This window comes from Mus caroli, chromosome 9 (assembly GCF_900094665.2).
Source record: "Mus caroli chromosome 9, CAROLI_EIJ_v1.1, whole genome shotgun sequence".
NCBI lineage: Eukaryota > Metazoa > Chordata > Mammalia > Rodentia > Muridae > Mus > Mus caroli.
In genome coordinates this window covers 101466662-101488240 of record NC_034578.1, presented here as the reverse complement: position 1 = coordinate 101488240, position 21579 = coordinate 101466662, and the positions used below count along the sequence as shown (strand labels likewise).

The 21579-nt window shown below is 45.6% G+C and overlaps 1 protein-coding gene across 1 annotated transcript in view; it reads left to right on the top strand.

Annotated features, from left to right (window-relative positions):
* Window positions 1–239: 239 nt before the first annotated feature.
* Window positions 240–21579, top strand: part of LOC110301934 (collagen alpha-4(VI) chain) — a 108397-nt gene continuing 87057 nt past the window's right edge. The window contains exons 1-4 of the mRNA XM_021172654.1: window positions 240–366; window positions 13998–14086; window positions 16670–17272; window positions 19737–20324. Of these exons, the coding sequence (XP_021028313.1) occupies window positions 14011–14086; window positions 16670–17272; window positions 19737–20324 (1267 nt within the window). The 5' untranslated portion in view covers window positions 240–366; window positions 13998–14010. The remainder of the gene's footprint in view (window positions 367–13997; window positions 14087–16669; window positions 17273–19736; window positions 20325–21579) is intronic.

The window sequence follows — 21579 nt, the reverse complement described above, 5'->3', positions numbered from 1 at the left end:
ATTAGAATAGAAAAAAAGTTGGTTTCATTTGTGTTTTTCCCCCCATGATTATTTTTCGGAGACCGTTTTCCCTAGTATTTTGTGTATTCAGTTTCAAGGCCGGTGTTTCCAGAGCCAATGACCATTTTTGGTGAATGGCAATAAAGCATGCACGAGTGTCAGCCCGCATCACAGCATAAACAGCCCCTTTCCGCCCCTCTCTGGGGAACATTAAATGCTGGGAAAGCTGGTGTGTCACTGCTCCTCCTGGCTTCCTGTGTGCTAGGGGATTCCCAGGCTCACACGGACTCTGAGGGATGAGGACAAGGAGAGCTTGAAGAAGCCAGCCTCCCCAGTGTGCCAGCTAAGAACCAGCTCTTCCTAGGGGTAGGTTTATTGATGTACACTTTGTTTTGTTTTATTTCCCCCTCCCCAGATACCTTTTATTCTGAATTACACAAAACAAAACTCTAAGTCAGTCGTTGGTGAGGATCTACAGATATCCTCATTCAAATAGGACTGCAACGCAGCTTTATCTTCAAATTTTGTCACAATATCATGTTTTACCTGACACGCTGAATGTAACGGCCCCGTTGTAATATTAAACAGTTATTGAAAGCAGCTGCACTGAAGTTTTACCTGGATGCTGTTCCCAATCTAGGTTTCACCAGACAGCACAATATGGTCAAGTATTGGTGTGGTCATGATTGTTTTCATTTGTTTTTACACATGTTCTCTCCTCCTCCTCTCCTCTTTTCAGCTTTCTTTGTATTGTTTGTTTATTTTGATTTTTTTTTTTAATTCCTTTTGAGATAGAGTCTCACTGTAGCCCAGGATGGCCTCAAACTTGCTAAGTAAGAGAGGCTAGCCTTGAACGGCTGCTGGTCCTCTGCTTTAACCTCCAAAGTCCTGGGCTGACAGGCCAGGTACCACGCCACCTATGCTTGGCTATAGAAGTATTGCTTTTATTCGTAGGCAAAGAGAAAGAGGCATGTAGGGACAGACATGAGTAACCTCAGATAGCAAAGAGACAGAGAGTGGTAGAGGCTGGGATAAGGACACAGAAGAAGAATCTGAAGTAATACTTCTTGGAGAAAGAAAGTAACTCAGTTGCAAAATTGTGGTAAGAAGGAACCTGCAAGTCTTTGAACTTTTATCGAGCAAGAAGATATGAAGTAGTATGGGGCTTACCTCCTGTGTGGAAAGGGGTCTGACGTGCGCTTTGTGGATTAGTCAAGCTTTTGGAGGTTTCAAAATTGCAGATTGGTGTTAGATGATAAAACCCAGGGGACAAGAAAGCACTGACAACTTAACTGGGGCAGGTAAGATATGGAACTCAGGTAAAAGACCACTGTCCTTTGCAGAGCATGCTGGGGGAACTGGTGGCAGCCCCGAGTAAGATACTGGAGTGATTTTCTTATGCTTAGCTTATCAGGATTCGTGTGTGTGTGTGTGTGTGTGTGTGTGTGTGTGTGTGTGTAAGCGTTTGTATGTGTGTCTAAGTTTTGTTATAAGACAGTTTCCTTTTTTTTAATTTATTTTTATTTTATGAGTATAAGGGTTTTGCCTGCACTTCTATCTGTGTGTCACTGTTGTGCCTGGTGGTTGCTGAGGACAGAAGAGGCCATCAGATCTGCTGGAACTGAAGTTTTAGACAGTGTGCACTGCCTTGTGGGTGCTGGGTACTGAACCTAGGTTCTCTGGGAACTTAGGTTCTCTTCTTAACTGCAGAGCCATAGCTCCAGCCATCCTCTTAAAATCTACATCTTAAAAAAGGTTGATTTTTATTTTATGTGGATGAGTGCTTGCCTGCATGTATGTCTGTGCACCACATTGCCTGCATGTATGTCTGTGCACCACATTGCCTGCATGTATGTCTGTGCACCACATTGCCTGCGTGTATGTCTGTCTGTGCACCACATTGCCTGCATGTATGTCTGTGCACCACATTGCCTGCATGTCTGTCGTCTGTGCACCACACTGATGTGCCTGGTGCCCACGGAGGTCATCAGATGATACTTGGGAGTCACCATGCAGGTCCGGGACACTGAACACAGGTCCTCGGGAAGAGCAGCCAATGCTTTTAACCACTGAGACCTCTCCAGCTCCATGTGACAGTTTCTTACATATATATAATAGGCTTTGATTGCTCTCTCCCCTGCCCTCTCTTAAGGAGTTATATATTCTGACTACTATTGAACTTTCTGTTTAGCGACCATGAATAATTTGAACAAGTTAAACAATTTTAATTTTTTATAAAAATTTCAAGGTACAGTAAAATTTGACTTAAAGAGACTATTCATAATTTAGATTCTGTAGTTCATTATTATTTTAATTTTCTTGTTCTGCTGGAGACAGAATTGTACCAAGTGAGCTACATTCATACTGACCCCTTTAAAGCTTTTATTGTGAGGCAGAATCTCAATAAGTTGCTCAGGTTGGCCTTGAACTTGCAATCCTTCTGCTTCAGCAATCCTAAATAGCGAGGCTACAGACCTGTGCTACAAAGTCTGGCTCCTGTTATTATTATTATTTTAACAAATTTAAAATGAAATGGTAGAGGTCTTCATTCTAATCACTTAGTTCTAAGCATTTGCTAGAGTTGAAGAAAACGATTTTTTTTTTTAAATCAAGTACTCTAAGGAAATTTAAAGTAGGTAAGAATTTGATTTTATGTATAGTTTTTTGGATGATTTTGGGAAATCCCTTTACGTATTTCTTAACGTTTATTCTTGTATCATTTGTGTCATGTGCGTGTGTGGAGGTCAGAGGACAACTTAGAGGAGTTGAGTGGAACCTTTCCTTCGACCCTGTGGGTTCTGAGGATTGGCCTTGGGCTACCAGGGTTGGTGATCAGTGCTACCATGCTGGGTCATTTAGTTTACATTCACTGAATAAACACAGAGATGGTGGAGACTGTTAGGATTAACTCAGTGGGATGAAAGCAGCAAACCCTGGCAGAGAGTTGTTCTACTGTATTCACGGGAGAGCAAGGTATTGTTTTTTCTCTCTCTCTCCTTCCCTCCCTCCATCATTCCTTCCTTTCTTTTTGCATTTAATTTCAGATGCTAAGAAACCAAGGGGCTACAAAATGCAGAGTGGCCATTTTGTTTGTTTGTTTGTTTTGGCCTCTGACCCCTGAAGCCCAGTGGCCTTTGCAAAGTCTGCTCACACGGAGTACTGTCAGGTAGCTTCCAATCTCAGAAATGGGTTCCCTGGAAAGAACATTTGAGATGTTTATTTTGCCATTGGCCAAGAGGAGTGGAGTCCTGTGTATATTCTGCAGTGGCAGCGAATGCAGCGTGTTGTTGCTAGGAGGACATGAAGGATGACTGCTGTCTGTGGTTGCTTCGGCCTCGACTGTTCTGTCTTCCCTAACATCCGTAGTTCATCTTGTGCCTTCTGTGTGAGGAACAGCTCATTACCTTACTGAGTCTGGTGGCTCCTCTTCCTGACCATATCCCTGGTCCTCCTTGGTCATGGGTTGCAATGGTAGACCAACTCCTCTTCAGTGTTTGCTGGGCTCTTAAACTAAGCACCCTTAAAAGAGTTTCTCTATATGTCCTGAAACTTGATCTGTAGACCAGGCTGGCCTTGAACTCATATAGGTCCAACTGCCTCTGTCCCCATGAATGCTGTGATTATAGTCCTGGCTATCCTGGAATTCACTCTGTAGACCAGGCTGGCCTCAAAAATCTCAGAGATCCACCTGCTTTTGCCTCCTAAGTGCTAGAATTAAAGGCATGCACCATCACCAATGGTGTGATTATATTATTATTACTTTTTTTCGAGACAGAAACCTCTGTATAGCCCTGAATGTCCTGGAACTCACTCTGTAGACCAGACTGGCCTCAAACTCAGAAATCCACCTGTCTCTGCCGCCCAAGTGCTAGGATTAAAGGCGTGTGCCACCACTGCCTGGCTAATATATTCTTAATACAAATGACTTTAAAATTTAAAATTGTAGCTAAAGTATTAAAGAGGATGCAATAGGCTTCATATTTTCTGTTTACCAAAATGATGGGCAGGGCACACCAAACTTCTCCAAAATACTTTTAAATTGTTGTTGAAGAATATTCTATTTTAACAAAAGGGAGCCTCTCCCAGTAAGCCACATTTGGAAATCCAGCATAGGAAGGAAAGGGTTCCTCTGTGCTCTGGAGGGAGATGGGAGTGTGAAAACAGTTCAGGACGACAGTGAGCATCATAGAGTACATTAGATGGTGACGGGGGCCGTGACAAAGGGAAAGTATGGCAGGGAAGGAGGACGGGATAGCAATTATACGCAGAGTGGTTTGAAAGTGACGTTTGAACATAGACACATTTGAGCAGGAGGTGAGGGGCTTGTCCATGGAGCTATGTTGAAAACATTTCAGGCAGAGGGATCAGGAAGGGCAGAGGCTGTAACCCCCTCAGGGAGTGTCGGACTGATTTGAAGAACAGCAGATAAAGGAATGAGTATAAACCCTGAAGATGAGGGACGGGATGAAGGCTTAGTAGGTGGAGACTGGCTGGGCAAGCTTGAGGACCTGAGTTCAGTCCTCAGAACCCGATTAATATTGGGCACAGTAGTGTATGCTTATAGTCCCAGGGCTGGGGAGGCAGAGTCAGGTGGATCCCAGGGGCTTACTAGCACAGTTTAGCTTAATTGGCAAGCTCTGGGCTCTAGTGAGAGCCCTGGGTTCTAGTGAGAAGCACTGGCTTTTGATCTCTGGCCCCCATGTGCACACACATGCACATACATGCACACACATGCACACACATGTACTTGCCCACACTGTGGAGCCCCCTCCCCCACCACGTTATTAATAACAATAGTGAGAGACAAATGAGAAAAGCCAGGGTCAGATCACGGATCCATCTTTTCCTCAGAAGACCAGGGAGCCTTGGGGAGGTATTGAGTAGAAGTGGCTTGCATTTCACAGTACTCCCTCGAAAGTGTTGAGAATAGATTTCAGGGGAAAGGGCAGAATAGGGACCCATGAAAGATGTTGTAGTCATCAGGCATGAGAGATGAGGGTGCCTTATGCCAGGATGTTTGCAGTAGAAACAGTGATAGCTTGGCCATTTCTAGATAGCTCTCTACAAAGGCAGAGCCGACAAACAGCATTTCCTGTGTATGGAGGAGTAGTGTGTGGGAAAGGCCAGGGCTTTGGGTCTGCACAAGGAGGCTTTGGTTGTCATGAAGTTAATTAAGGGGAAAAGAGGGACTAGATTCAAGAGCAAACCATTGTGGATATTGAGTATTATAAACAATGAAGAAAACCTGACAAATGTCAGTTATTCATTGAAATAAGTGTACAAGGTTCAGAGTCAAAGTACAAGAAGGAGCAAGTGGCCCTCTAGGCTTGGGTGAGGAGGTGGCCTGGGAGCTGGGTTCTGGAACATGCTGAGGAAGGAGCCTGGGGGTGCATGCACATTCACGAGTGTGTGTTCAGGAGTCCTGAAGGTTCTAAGGCAAGGGAAGGGAATACACAGTGCTTTTGAACCCAAACTTGGCAAATGTGTTATCTTGTAATTACCACCTCCGTGGGGTTGATATCCCCCCCCCCCAGTGAATCTTGTGATAGAAAGTGAAATATCTTATTCTCTTCAGCAGCAGGTAAACTTGTGCTAGTGCATGTTTTTCCAATTCCATTTTTAGAAAGTTATTTAAGATATCAAAAATGATATAAAAAGTAGTTCAATGTCACTGAGTTCCTTTAAGCTGAGACTCTAGAGATAAAAATGAAAGTCATTGCAAAAAACACAGACAGCAAGAGCTAAGGGGCTTATTTCCCTCGGGTGACCATGGTTCCTTCTGCATGGTGTCAGACGAGACACCTGGATCATTTTGATGTAGGGAGGCTCTCTCCCTACATCTACTGCCATAGAAAGTCTGTTAGAATCTGAAATCTCAAGTTCATCAAAACACCGCTATTTCCTGGATTTACCAAGTGGAAGATGTGGTCAGTTCTTTGTTATAAAGAAAGGATTTTATTTTGTAGATTGTCACAGCTTTTTACAAATCTGTCCCTTTCCAAGGTTCCAGTGTCCTTACCCTAGCCCTGCCACCTGGTGCTGGCAAAGGCACACACTCCAGTTTGATGGCTGACAAACCCGAGGTGTAGAACATTCTAGAGACATGCAGGGATCTGTGAAGCAGGAACGCAGGAAGACTGACGTGAATGGAAAACTCTAGCTAGCTTTGTGTGGCTCTTAATGTTCTTGTCTTTCCTTCATTTCTAGAGGAAACTTGGGTCCTAGGGTTTTAGCTGCTCCTCTGCCTGTATGGATCATCATCATCACCATCACCATCATCATCATCATCACCATCATCAGGACACTGTGGTGGTCTGGCACTGGGAAGACATTATTGTTCTTTTACACCTAGGTTCTTTCCCCTTCCCCCTTTTTCTTCCCCACCCCTTTCTGGCCTCAGGTAGTCCAGGCTAGCTTCAAATTTGTTATGTAGCCCAGGCTGGCCTTGAATTCCTTGCCTTTTATCTTCAAGTGCTGGGGTAACAGGTATGTACTGTCATGTCCATCTTACAGGCCTAGGTTCTGAGTAGTGGAGAGCAGGGGCCAATACCAAGTGGCTGGGAAGGAGGCAATAACTTGTTGTCCCCAGGGAATATGGGCTCATAATAGGTAGGTTGGCATGGGGATGATGCACGACCACGTGTGTGAGCATGGCACAATGATGACAGAGGCTCGGTGACAGAGGTGTAGTTAACTAATGTTCCCTGAGCCAGGACACATTCTAGCAGTAGCTTCAACTTCAAGGCGACACAGACAATAGCAGCTTGGGTCCCAGATGGATGGCAGAATACAATGTAGGCTCCTTCCCTGGAGTAGTGGTAGCTATGAGACCCTTAGGCTACCTCCCAAGCTGCTGAAGGCCTATGTGGACTGCAGTGTTCTCCAGCGACAAAGGCCACAGATGCCTGGGCACTGCTTAGGGCCACTGTGGGCTTCCGTAGTTTTTCCCATACGGAGAGGTGTGTCCTCATTTAAGTTCATTTTGACTAGGAAAACAGGGTGTAGAATGGAGGTGCTCACTCCTGTCTCTACGTGACCGTCTTGAACCTCTGGGTTCTGGAACTTCTGCCATTCCCCTGGCTGTACCCCCAGCATGACACCTTAGTCACTCAGATCAAAATGGAAGTGCTAATTTATCATTCTGGTCATTTTTATGTGTGGAGGTGAGCTGGGGACACCTCTACTTGGCCATGATGCCGATGTCACTTTCAGCAAATGGCCCAACTGATGTCTGAATCACAGGGACTTAGATAAGTCAGCATGTGGAGAAAACCTTGGCCAGTTACAAGTGGTCCATTCCATTCCAAAAGTTTAAACTCAGGCTGGAGAGATGGCTCAGTGGTTAAGAGCACTGAATGCTCTTCCAGAGATCCTGAGTTCAATTCCCAGCAACCACATGGTGGCTCACAACCATCTGTAATGAGATCTGATGCCCTCTTCTGGTGTGTCTAAAGAGTGACAGTGTACTCACATACATTAAATAAGTCTCTAAAAAAAAAAAAAAAAACCCAAAAAACTGGGTGGTTGGCACACGGTGAGAATCAGGGTGTACTTATTGCTCCAGAGAGAGCTGTGCTGGCCTCTCCTCCCCACTTGCTGGTGGAATGCTCTACATCTTGTTGACTTTTGGAGTCTAAAGAGCCATTAATTGTCATTGAAATGTTTGACACAGCTTCCCTCAAATGTTTTACAACAAAGTTGTATTTATGTCTAAGCCAAGCTTTGAGAATGGGCACAGGAAGTGAATGTTAGTGTTCGTGCGATCGTTGTAGGCTGAACTTTAGGTTCATTCTTACTGCCAGACAGACCAGTTGGGTTCTAGTGTGATGTGTGCACACGAACCTCCTCACAGCTCCAATCATTCGCTTTCCAGAGCTCACAATCCAGAGGTATAACACTGCAAAGTCCACATGGTAAGAAAGCTCCAGATCCAGTGCTTATGAATGTGAGGAGAGAGGGAGAGTACGCCATTATCCAAGGATAAAAACCAGTAGAAAGAAAATGGGAGAAGATACTAAACTAATTGTGTCCATTTGCACTGTACAGTTTGTCCAAGTATTTTGAAGCTGAATTTTGGCTGCTATAGTCCCCCCTCTCTCTCACACATGTGCACACACTGCACCCACACACCCACACATGCTCACACACATGCACACATACTCAACACTGTGACTGTTTATTTAACATTTTCAGTCTTTCAGCATATGAATATCTTTGAGGAACACAGGCCATTAGTTTTCAGGCTGCCCTTAAATTGTGGTTTATGCAATTATCTCCCCACAATGAGATTCTTGGGAGGAATGAAATATAAGGAGTGGTGAGGCTTCTCACTCACAGTTCCAGGAGGAACATAATGTTGCTGCATCCTTCTTCATTGAAGTTACCATTTGATTGTCTGCCTGTAATGGTTTCTCCATTACAAAGGTGATTTGTTTTGTCCTCTGTAACTGTTTAAAAGGAGATACTTTGAGGATTGTATTATTGTCTTGGTTAATTTTCTGTTGCAGTGACAAAACACCATGATCAAGGCAGCTTATAAAAGAAAGGGTTTAATTTGGCTTATGGTTTTAGAGGGTCAGAGTCCACAATAGTGGAGCAAAGGCATTGGAGGAGGGGCGGGGTGGTAGTGGAGGGGGGCGGGGCAGGAACAGGTGAGAGCTAAGTGTGCACATCTACAAACAGGCAGAGAGCGCATGCTGGGAATGGCGGATGTCCCTTGAAACCTCAAAGCCTGCACCCAGTGACACTCTACCTCTACCAATCTTCCCTATACAGCCACCAACTCCAACTGGGACCAACTATTGAAATGCCCAGGATTTGTGGGAACATCTCTTTCAAACCACCACAAGTTATCATCTTGTGTTTCAACAAAACTTTATCCGATGGTGTTAGCATCCTTTGATGTGTCCAGTGGAATCATTTGTTCTAGTGGTGGTTGCAAAATAATTTAAAAGCTACTTTAATTCTCTCCCCCTCAACCATGTGTGTGTGTGTGTGTGTGTGTGTACATGTGAGTTCTGGTACTTGTGGAGGCTAAAGACATAGGATCCCCTAGAGCTGGAGTCACAGATGGTCAGAAGCCACCCAGTGTGGGTACTGGGAACTGAATTCAAGTCCTCTGCAAGAGCAGCAAGTGCTCTTATAACCAGTGAGGCCAACAAAGTAAGTTTTTGATTGACTGATTCTTAGAAGTAGATTGCAGCGTTGAGGATGAAGCTCAGTGGATGGGGAATTGGTTACTTGCTTATCCGTCAATAAAGAAGTCTCTCATTTTGTGTAACTTAATTTATTTTGTTTGGTTTAATTTATTCAGCTGGTTTAATATCCACTCTCTCAAGATTGGTTGCTGTCAGCAGGGCATGGCGGTACATACATTTAACCCCAGCACTTGGGAGGCAGAGGCAGGCAGATCTCTGAGTTGGAGGCCAAACTGAGACCCTGGCTCAAAACAAAACAAAACAAAACAAAACAAAACAAAACAAAACAAAACAAAACAAAACAAAAGATTGGTTGCTGCCAGGTTTGCCAGGTAGGGGTATAGCTCAAGACTCTGGGTTCAGTCCTCTGCACTGTAAACAACAACAATAATAAAAAAGTAGATTGTTTTCAAAGTTTTATTAATTTGTTGACAGTTTCATACATGTATATATGAACGCCAGTTATTTTTACCCACCTCCTCATACCCCCACCCCTTCCACTGTACTCCCAGGTCCCTGCCTACGTTCACGTCTGTGTGTGACCCACTGAGTTGATTAAGGCTGCTTGCGTGAGCACAAGCCGGAGCTTCTTTACTCGCTGCTTTTCAGTGGCTACACCACCGAAGAAAATGACACCCCCACCCTCAGCAACTGATAACTGTCACTAGTCCTTCAGCGAGGGGTGGGGCCTTGTAAGCCCCTCCCCACCCTTGGTGAAATATTAAGGGACTTCTGTTAACATTTTAATTATAATATAACATAACATCCCTTCTTCTCTTTCCTCCGTCTAACCCCTTGCAAGTTCACCCTTACTCCCTTTCAAATTAATGGTCCCTTTTCTTTATTACTGTTACACACATTACACAAGTTACACGTTACACACACACACACACACACACACACACACACACACACACACACACATGCACGCATAAATATATAAATACAACCTACTAAGTATGCTTAGTGTTACTTGTATATATGATTTCAGGGCTGATCACTTTGTACTGGATAGCCAATCAGGGAGATCACTTTGTATTGGATAGCCAATCAGGGGCTCACTTTGTATTCGGTACCCAATCAGGGGCTCGTCTCTGGTAGGAACTAATTCAGCAGTAAGGAGTTCCCTGTAGTCTTTGCTCAGGTCTTGTTTAGGCAGCCATATTGGTGAGGGATCATGGGTGCTTCCGTGTTATTTCTAGGAGACAGTGTCTCTCAGCAGACTTCTTGTTTCGCTGGATCTTATAATCTCTCTGTTTTCTCTTCCGTGATGCTGCCTGAGCCTTAGGAGCAGGAGTTGTAGTGTAGATGTGTAGCTGACATCCCGCGATCAGCTGGCCTTTATTTTATGTGGTTTTCTGCAATGATTTGTGTAATGGTTGACATATGCTGTAAAGAGAAGCTTCTCTGATGTGGGGTGAAAGCTATGGCTATCTGCGGCTATAAGAATAGGTTTCAGACCGGGCAGTGGTGGTGCACGCCTTTAATCCCTGCACTTGGGTGGCAGAGGCAGGCAGATTTCTGAGTTTGAGGCCAGCCTGGTCTACAGAGTGAGTTCCAGGACAGGCAGGGCTACACAGAGAAACCCTGTCTCGAAAAACAAACAAATAAACAAACAAAAAACCCCAACCAACCAAAAAAAAAGGATAGGTTCCAGAGTGTAGTTAAGAATTATGTTGGTCTAGAAACGTGGCATCTAAGTCTAAGACTCATGGCTAGGTTGAGTAGGTTTCTACTTTCAGGCATGGTTTCCTTTCTGTTAAGTGGATCTTAAGTCCAATTAGATGGTTGTTGGTTACTGCCAATATATGAGTGCCACTCTTGTATCTTGTCCAGCCATGTCACTGTCGTGGTTCGTAGACATCATGATTGTGCAGGACTATTATTGTTTGTTTATCTCCCTTGGCAGCTTGCACAGAACCTTCTGGTATTCTGGAAGCGGGACAGCAGGCTTTCAGATCAGATTCAGCTAGAATCTCCTGAGTCCTGTGTTCAGACCTGTGTGGTGTCTTTAGTAATCAGACCTACCTTTAACCTTGGGGGAGCACCTGCAGGCAACAGCAATAGACAATATTGATAGCTTTAGGAACCACTTGGATAGCCCGACCAACAACTTAAAGAGGTTCTCATGCATGATATTGGGGTTTTGTCAATCTGTGGCATTTGTGGGGCACATTATCAGCCCATGTGGCACACTCAGACTCTTTATTTTTCTGTGCCATGGGCACTTTGTCTGCATGCATGTCGGTGCACTATGTATGTGTGGTACCATGGGAGCCAGAAGAGACTGTCAGATCCCCGGGGACTGGAGTTACACATGGCTTCTCTCTGATGCTAAGCCAGCTCTCCAGCTCCTGAGGGACTCAGTCTTGGCCAGGTCACCTGAGGTGCAGTGGGCTCATGTGAGTCCACTGTTTAACTTTGAGAGAAGTCTTTCTCCTCTGCAATGCCTTAGTTGTTATTGGACTCAATAGCCTTTGCTTTCCCACACCAATCACACTTCTTTTACTGGTTTTATATCCTGCTTCCATGGTGGATGCTGCCTGTTTACATGCAAACTGTCAGACTTAAACAGCTTCCTGAAATAGTACATATAATGTAAATAAAGCCATTAATGTATAGATGAGACTTTCAACACACATATGCACAGCTGTTGAATGTTTATAAATGTTGACTTACTAATTAAACTTTATTTACAATTATCCAAAAATGTTTCTATTGGTATTAAGGGGGACATAATGGGATATGAAGATGCGGATGCCTTCTTGGAAGGTTTTATTTTACATATAAATTTATTAGCTCCAGAATTGAAAATATTGAAGTATAGCTTTTTATTTTCTTTCCTTCCTTCTTCCCTCTCTCCCTCTGTCCCTCCCTCCCTCCCTCCTTCTGTCCTCCCTCCCTTTCTCCCTTCCACAAGAAGGTCTCCTGACCACTTTTCTGTCTTAACAACTTGTGGATGGCTAATTATTTCCTTATTTTGAGCGAGGGTTTGCTGTTAGCCCAGGCTGGCTGAGATCTCTGCTCCTTTCCCCTGGCTTCCTGGGTGTTAGGAAGGAAATGTCACAGATGTTATTACACATGTGAGGGTGTGTTATGAACTTATTCCGGCTTAACTTTCTTTGCCATTTTCATGGATTAAATGTTTTTTTATAAGGATGGACTCACTCAATCTTGATTACAACACTATGAGTAGGTGCTATTGGGGAAACTAAGGCACAGAGAAGAAATACAATTTGCCCAAGATGCACTATTTAGTGGATTTGTGATTGAAACTCTGGAAGCAGAGTTCTATGGTTGTGAGCTTGATGGGCTAAGAGCAGAAAGGTGAGATGTCACCTTCTCTGCTTGGAGACTCACATCTCACGTGGTCACTGCACTCTTCTTACAGTCAAAGAAGAATCGACTCCAGACTCGATAACTTTTATGGATGCCATTGGACATAGGTCCAAGCTCAGGGGAAGAGGTGATTTTGTGTTCCTTCCAGGGGATATAAAATATGTTCTGGCTAAGCTGTTTTTTACCAGGCAGATGTCCTCTAAGATATTAGACAAATTCTGGATGCTGCAAATGTTTATCGGGTCATCTAACTCTTGTATAAAAATACAAGTAAAATCACCAAGAAATGTTTATGTTCCACCAAATGAATTCAGTGTGCGAAGTGGGAGTTCTGCTCCCCCTCATAGGCCTCCCCCATTCACAAACCACATCTGCACAGCTATCAACAGCAAGTCTGAGGTGTGTACACTCCAGTGTTTACAGAATTCTTCCTGATCAGACTAATGGGGGCATTTTTCTTACACAATTGAAGCAATGTGTCAAGGTTTATCATCATCATCACCATCACCACCGTCACCACCACCATTACCACCATCATTATAATTTTACATATATGTGTGAGTTGTGTTGGGTGTACATGCTTACATAGACATGTATAGAGGACAGAGGCTGATGTGAGCGTGTCTTCTTCAGTCATATTTCCACATTACTTATTTAGTGTGTATGTGTTTGTCGTATGCACTTGTGCTACAGTGTGGCAGTCAGAGGACAACTTGCAAGTGTTGGTTTTCTTTTTCTGTAATGTGGGTTTCAAGGATTGAACTCAGGTTGTTGGGCTTGTGTGATGGTTTGTATATTCTTGGACCAGGGAGTGGTACCATCTGGATGTGTGGCCTGGTTGGAATAGGTGTGACCTGGTTGGAATAGGTGTGTCACTGTGGGTGTGGGCTTAAGACTCTCACCCCAGTTGCCTGGAAGTCAGTCTTCCACTAGCAGCCTTTGGATGAAGACGTAGAACTCTCAGCTCTGCCTGTGCCATGCCTGCCTGGTTACTGCCATGCTCCCACCTTGATGATAATGGACTGAACCTCTGAACCTGTAAACCAGCCCCAATTAAATGTTGTTTTTATAAGACTTGCCTTGGTCATGGTGTCTGTTCACAGCAGTAAAACCCTAACTAAGACAGCTTGGGAACAAGTAGCTTTGCCCACCGAACTCTCTTGCTTGCCTTTCAACATTTTTTTTTTTTTTTGAGACAAGGTCTCTCAATGACCCAACACTTGCCATTTTAGCTAGACTGGCTGGGCCACGAGCCTCCAGCGTCGCTCTCTCTTCCTCCCCTCCTCTGTGGTGACGTTGGGGTTACAGGTTACATGCTCATACCCATCTACAGGAGATCCTGTCTTCTAAACATTTCTCTCAGTAGTACTGAGGTCTAACGTGCATACAACCTGATACACTCATTTTAAATGAAGACATACTTTTAAATGACAAGGTCTCTTTCTTTTCTTTTCTCTCTAGGATCACATCTATCATGGGATCTTGGAAGACATTTTGGTTGATCATCTCCCTTGCAGCTGGTTTGGGCTTCGTCAAGTCACAGAGGATTGGTAATACATGAAAGCCTTAAGTACAAATGCTTGCTTGCTAGAGAGTTGGTAGGAGTGACAGCCTTAAGAGGAAACCCAATGAGAGCACCGTCATCATCATCATCATCATCATCATCATCATCAAAAGGAATCTACTCCTCGAAGGAGAATTTCCTTGGAGCCTGGAAGCACTAAGTGGGGGAGGGTACTCGATTTTATAAAAAAAAAACTTAACCCCAAGTGGTAAGACAAATAGATGTATTGAAAGCCTCATGTGTCATAATGTATTGCCAAGCTTTAAGAAGCTGGTGTTCTGGGGCTTTGGAAGAGTTGCATGCCCTGCTTTGTCTCCACGACAGAGCTGCTCTGAGGTGTTTGTCATCATGAGGTGGGTACTTTTGCCCAACGCTAGTGGCGCTTCTGTAATTTTTTGGTAGTCTTTATGTGCATAGGGGTATGTTCCCACGGTGTACATCGAGGCGTGTTCATGTGTGCTTTGGGGTGCTTGTGCACACGTATGTGCGTGCAGACGTTAGAGGTGTGTCTTCTTCAGTCAATGTCTACCTTACTTTTTGAGTCAGGGTCTCTCACTGAAGCCAGAGCTTGCTTTGGGTAGGCCGGTCGGCCAGCGTACTCCAGGGACCCATCGGTCTCTGCCTCCTCGCTCGGGCTGGGTTTACAGGTGTGCACTGCTGCACCCCAAATCTACCCCATGTGAACTCAGGACCTTATGGTTGCAAACACTTTACTGACTTGAGTCGTGCCCCCAGCCTGTTTGGCAGCGGCCTGAAGCTTCCTTCTTCCACATCCTTCTAGATGGGCTGCCGCCAGAAGGTTTGGCCCAGATTTAGGGTGAGTCTCCTTACCTCAAATTATCTAATCAAGAAAATCCCCTAGGGCATGCCCAGGTTCTTGGTTTTAGCTGATTTTAGGTGTCTTCAGGTTGACAACCAGGATTAGCTATCACAGGGGCAGAAACCGATTAGACACTTCTGCACTTGTGGCTGGATCCTCTTTTCCTGGTGGAAGAGCCCAAGAGCAACAGTGCTGAAAGCCTAAGGTGTCTTACCTGCCTGCCCTTTCTACAGTCAGACTCCACTTGGCTTTATGGCCAAAGTCAAGGCAAACTTCTACAAGATATATCCCAGGACTCCAGAGAGATGCAGGGATTTGACGTCCTTGGATTTTTACCAAGTTCCCCACAGCCGTTCTCTGTTTCTGCTTGTCTCGGTCTTTGCTTTCTGCGGTATGGGCTTATAGTAGAAGTTTTATGGGTTGGATTTTGGAAGAGCTGGGCTCTGTGTAGCTCTTTGAAGGAATGCCAGTGAGATGCTGTGCTGGTCAGTTTTATGTCAACTTGACACAGGTTACAGTCATTTTGGGAGAGGGAATCTCAGTTGAGAAATGTCGCTACCAGATCAGCCTACAGGCAAGCTCCTGATATATTTTCTTGATTGATGGCTGATGTGGGTGGTGACTCCCCTGGGTGAATGAGATGTCTTATTTTAGACATAGTGGCTACTAACTGCCTGTGACTATTTGAGATGTCTATTCATAGTCTAGTGTGACTATTTGATCACTTGAGTATAAAAAGCCAGTAAAAGGCAGAGAATCCCATTTCTCCTTCACACTAGCTATGTTCCCAGAGCTCAGTGACCATATGTGGCTAGTGGCTACACTTGTGTATTGGTTACAATAGTTTCTAGTTCCAAAGTTTTAATTTCTTCATTTGTTTTCATGATTGTTCAAGAGTTCCATCCTTGGGGCTAACAAGATGGCTTGGTGGTTAAAGGGATTTGCCATCCAATGGTGTGAGTCTGGTGAACACACATGAAGGCGGAAGAGGAGAAGTGACTATGGAGCTGTCCTCTGACCTCCACGCGTCTGCTGTGGCACACGCATACACAGTGTGCTGCTGCTGCTGCTGCTAACAGTAGCAGCGCTCCTTCCTTGTAAATGTTATCTTCTCTCTCCCTCTTCCTTTCTTCTAATCACAGACATTGATGTGAGCAGTTAACTGCAGCCATTGTGGCAGCTAGAGGGATATGTGGGCCAAGCCCTCTCAGTGGGTCAGATCTCCACATAAAGGGGGCTGTGTGGTTTCTAACAGCACCCTCTATTGGCAGAAAGCTGAGTTTTCTTTTTTTTTAATTTTTAATATTTTTTATTACTTATTTTCCTCAATTACATTTCCAATGCTATCCCAAAAGTCCCCCATACCCCCCCCCCACTTCCCTACCCACCCATTCCCGTTCTTTTGGCCCTGGCATTCCCCTGTATTGGGGCATATAAAGTTTGCAAGTCCAATGGGCCTCTCTTACCAGTGATGCTGGAGGGATGGAGAACCTGGTGTGGGACCCAATTAGAAGGTCACATGTCTGAGGAGGGGAGGGGAAGGTGGCAGGTGAGCAAGGATAGACTGTAAGCATGGGATGGGAGTAGGGGTAGGGGAAGGGAAGAGCAGTGTGTCTGGGCTGCCTGCCTTTAGACAGCTGCGCCAGCACACCCGTGGGGAGGGAAGAGGGCACTGCACTGGATGAAACTGGTTCTCAGCTGGTAGTTGTCAATGTGTACTTTTTAACTCAAGGTACCTCTCTTTTGAAGTCTGCAGGGAGGCGTCTGTGGGAGACATTGTGTTTCTGGTCCACAACAGCATCAACCCCCAGCATGCCCACAGTGTGCGGAACTTCTTGTCCATATTGGCAAACAGTTTGCTAGTTGGCAGAGACAACATCCGTGTGGGTCTGGCCCAGTATGGCGATACACCCACTTCCGAGTTCCTGCTTTCGACTTATCACCGCAAAGGCGATGTGTTGAAACATATCCGTGGACTTCAGTTTAAGCCTGGAGGCAACAGGATGGGCCAGGCCCTGCAGTTCATCTTAGAGCATCACTTCTGGGAAGGAGCCGGGAGCCGGGCAAGCCAAGGGGTGCCTCAGGTGGCCATGGTGGTGAGCAGCGGTCTAGCAGAGGACCACATTCGCGAACCTGCTGAAGCTCTCAGGAGAGCGGGAATCTTGGTATACGCTATCGGGGTCAAAGACGCATCTCAGGCTGAACTCCGGGAGACTGCGAGTAGTCCCAAGGATAACTTCACCTTTTTTGTTCCCAACTTCCCTGGCTTGCCTGGCCTCGCCCAGAAGCTGCGGCCAGAGCTCTGCAGTACTCTAGCGAAGGCAGCTCAATATACTGAGCAGGAGTCTCCAGGTAACCTCTCCTTCTTTACATCTGGACATCAAAGAACTCCAAAGTTTCTTTCTCACACCCCTTTACTTATTTGTGTGTGTGTGTGTGTGTGTGTATTTAACTCAGAGATTACAAATTCACACAACAAGATGTATCTGTTTCATTTCCCAGCACTGACCACACCTCTTGCATCCCGAGGGCCTGTGGCAGTGCCGTAACTGGAAGGAGTGCAAGCCCATTTTTGAAGGAAGGATTATTTGTCCCAAGAATGGTGTTCTCATTCACGGGTTTCCCTGCCCATCTTGCCTGGCCAAGGGGCAGGGGGTGAGTAGACCAGGAGGTCCCCAGGGCCTTTGCTTGCTTCATTGTCAGCATTCTGGGTCAAGAGGACACAGTTTAGAGAGAAGAAAGGCCCCAGCTTAGATCCTGTCTTTCACTTCTGGTGTCATCTTGGACCATCCATTTAACCTCTCTGAATCTGAGATTCCTTCCTAGGATGACAGCACCTGTACCAGAGAGTCGGAAGCATTAAACACAGTTGTATAGTTACAAAGTTGGGCACACGGGCTACGTAACCCAGGGTTACCCGTGTGCGCTTCCTACTGGTTTGCCCATTGGCACCTGTGAGAGGACATACCTGTCTCTGACTTCCTTCTGCCCTTGATAGGACCCAAACTGAAGAAAATCCGTCATAAGTTGGCTACTCAGCCTTCCTGGAAAATACACAGCTTTGTTTTTCAAATTTTTCTTAATGCATCCATTGTAGACTTGTGGACACCTGCACATGTTTTCCTAAGGCATAAAACTTCAAGCAGAGAAAGAGATGACTGTACATGGTCCCATTAAACTCCACAAGAGGACAGGCCTCCATTATCTCTTTATTTGGATATTTCCCTTTAGGAGCATATAACCTGGAAGATGTGCTAAAACCCTACAGTGTGTGAGAGATCGGATACTTTAAAAATAGCACTTCAAAGTTTACAAAGATGTCTTATGTATGCAGTCATAACTACCACCAGCTTGCTGCTCTACAGCAGGGGTTCTCAGCCTTCCTAATGCTCCAACCCTTTAATACACTGCCTCATGTTGTGCTGACCCCCCCTCGCCCCCAACCATAAACTTTTCATTGCTACACCATAACTGTAATTTGCTACTGTTATAAATCATAGTATTAACACCTGTGTTTCCTGGTGGTCTTAATAGACCCCTGTGAAAGGGTCATTTGACCCCCCCCAGAGGGGTTTTGAACCCCCAGGTTGAGAACCATGGCTCTACTTCCAGCCTTGTTTACATTTCTCATTAGGCTGGTCTATGGCCTCCAATTTGTAAATAGGCAGGATGGTTAGCATCGCTACTTTTGCGTTTCTCAGATAAGTAACCTGAGGTTAATGGCACCACGAGGGTGTGGTAGAGCTAGAGAGTTGTTTCCCAGGACAGTTAGACCCATTGTCTAGAGCAGGTCTGTTAGACCCACCGTCTAGAGCAGGTCTGTTAGACCCACCGTCTAGAGCAGGTCTGTTGGACCCACTGTCTAGAGCAGGTCTGTTAGACCCACTGTCTAGAGCAGGTCTGTTAGACCCACTGTCTAGAGCAGGTCTGTTAGACCCACTGTCTAGAGCAGGTCTGTTAGACCGAGTGCTTGCAGAAGCAGAGCCCATGACAAGAACTGGAATGACATACTTTAATTAGGTTCCCCCCTAAGGGGACAGTCAATAAGGCTATGCCGGACAGAGATGCAGAGGAAAGGAAGGAAGGGCCTGTGTGAACTCTGCCAAAAGTTCCACAAAGCCAGTGTTGTCCTGACCCTTTGTGGGAACCTAACAGCACATGTTCTGTGGGAACTTAAGAGCAGATGTTACGTCTCAAGGTTGTCCTGACCCAACAAGAATCTGGCTTTTGTAAAATTGAGAAAAAGACAGTGGCTGGAGGGAAGTCCTCCAAAGAGCAATGCTCAGAAATGGTCAAAAGGAATCAGCAGGACCTGAGCAGAGTCGCGATGTCTGATATAGTAGATGATCATTAAAATGCCCCTGAGCAGGTAGGGACTGTGTACAGATTTCAGCGACAGGAGAAGAAAAGTCTCAAAGAGTGACGGACCACAGGGCTGCTAAGTGCTAGACGGGCAGTGATACCTACTAAAGAGAATGGGACATGTTCTAGCCAGCAAGTGCCTTGAGAGGAGATTTTCATCACAAGATGGGGAGACAGATGGCTTATCTCGACTGGGGATAAGACCATCCCTCTTTCAGTATGCTGTTAAAATTGCAAAAGGTTTACCTTCTTGCCACAAGTCTGGGGATTGTCCAGTGGGTTTTAAGGCAGGAGCAGCAGCAGTCGGGCAGGCTTGAAGCCTTGGAAGATGAGTGGGGGACACCACCAGCACACCTCCGCTCTCCCTTCTTTTTGTTCAGCACCATGCTTTACCGATTCTAGGCATTGTCAGCAAACCCTCTGAGACTCGCTCTGTTTACCTCCTTCTTTACAGCATGCACAGAAGCATCCCCAGCTGACATTGTGTTTTTGGTGGACAGTTCAACTAGCATCGGACTCCAGAACTTCCAGAAAGTGAAGCATTTCCTTCACTCTGTTGTCTCGGGGCTCGACGTCAAAAGTGATCAGGTGCAAGTGGGGCTGGTCCAGTACAGTGACAACATCTACCCAGCCTTTCCGCTGAAGCAATCCTCTCTGAAGAGCGCTGTCCTGGAACGGATCCGGAATTTGCCCTACAGCATGGGGGGCACAAGTACCGGAAGCGCCCTGGAGTTCATCAGGGCCAACTCCTTGACTGAGATGAGTGGCAGCCGTGCCAAGGATGGGGTTCCTCAGATAGTTGTCCTGGTGACAGATGGGGAGTCCAGTGATGAGGTCCAGGATGTGGCTGACCAGCTGAAAAGAGACGGGGTCTTTGTGTTTGTGGTAGGGATCAATATTCAAGATGTCCGAGAGTTGCAGAAAATAGCCAGCGAGCCGTTTGAGGAGTTTCTCTTCACCACAGAAAACTTCAGCATCTTGCAGGCGCTCTCAGGAACCCTCCTTCAGGCCCTGTGTTCCACAGCAGAGAGGCAGATGAAAAGTAAGCCCTGTTCATTAAGTCAACCACTGAACTGCAATGTAGAAGTGTGCTTCCGAAGGGGAAGGGTGGCCTATAATCACGGGAGCATCTGGGGATGTCTCCTAGAGGAGAGGAAGTCCGAGCTGGCCTTGAAGGATGAGTAGAGAGCTCATAGGTAGAAAAGAAGGGAGAAGACACACTTTTGTGTTGTTTAGGAGAAACAGCATGGGCTCTGGGGTACAGAAGTCATACTTTTAAAATCTTACATCTGCCACTTATCACTTACTGTCAGATCCAAAGGAAACTAATCCCCTGAACTCCAAAAGGTGGTCCACATATCCAGAATGAGCTCAACCTGGACTATAGACAGATTATTGGCAGTTAGATAAAAGCCAGCATTCTCCAGGAATTGGTTCCCATCTGCCAAAATGAGTCATCTCCCTTACCTCTGGCAGAAGGGACAGATGGCTGGCTACTTGTGGCACCTATTCGTGTATCAAAGCTTATGCTGTCCTCCAGACTCCCTCTGTATCACAAGCACCTGTTAAACATTTCAAAGTCCATGCATCCTAGCCCTTGCCACCCCTCCCATCCCCTACACTCTCTCTGGCTCATGGGCTTCCATTCCCCAGCTACTCTTCCTTCATCCTTCTTATAATCAGCTGTTCTTACTTCTCTGTGCTCTGGCTAGTCTATTCGCTATCTCTCTCCTAGCTCCATGGTCTCACTATCTCCACTATTCTCTCCTACTCTCTGCTTCCATAGCCCCGGGCATGTCAGGTCTGCTGGACACGTCCGGTCTACTACTTTCTCCCTCTGCTCTGGATTCTTCCAGATGTCTCTAGCTATTTCCTCTCTCTTATATCCAGTAGAATCCTTCCCCTTAGCCACACCAACAAAGCAGATCATTTTGGTAGTTATATGAGCATTGGAATGGCTTCACTTCTCTTCAGTGTCTTCACCTGCATGAGGGAGACAATGCGCTTGTAGACGAATGATGTATATGGATCAGATGAGACAAAGTGTTTAAAGAGCTGTGGCTCACAGTAGCCACGCAGTAGGGGTTTGTTTCTTGCCTTCTCCATTGGAGGAAGATTAAAAAAAAGAGAAAGAGAAGAGAGAGGTAGAGAAGAAAGGAAGAAAGGAAGAAGTGGTAGAGGAAGGGAGGGAGGGAGGGAGAAAGAGAGAGAGAGAGAGAGAGAGAGAGAGAGAGAGAGAGAGATTGATTATGCCTGTGACAGAGTCTTATGCAGAGAAAGGGCAAGTCCTGGGTGTA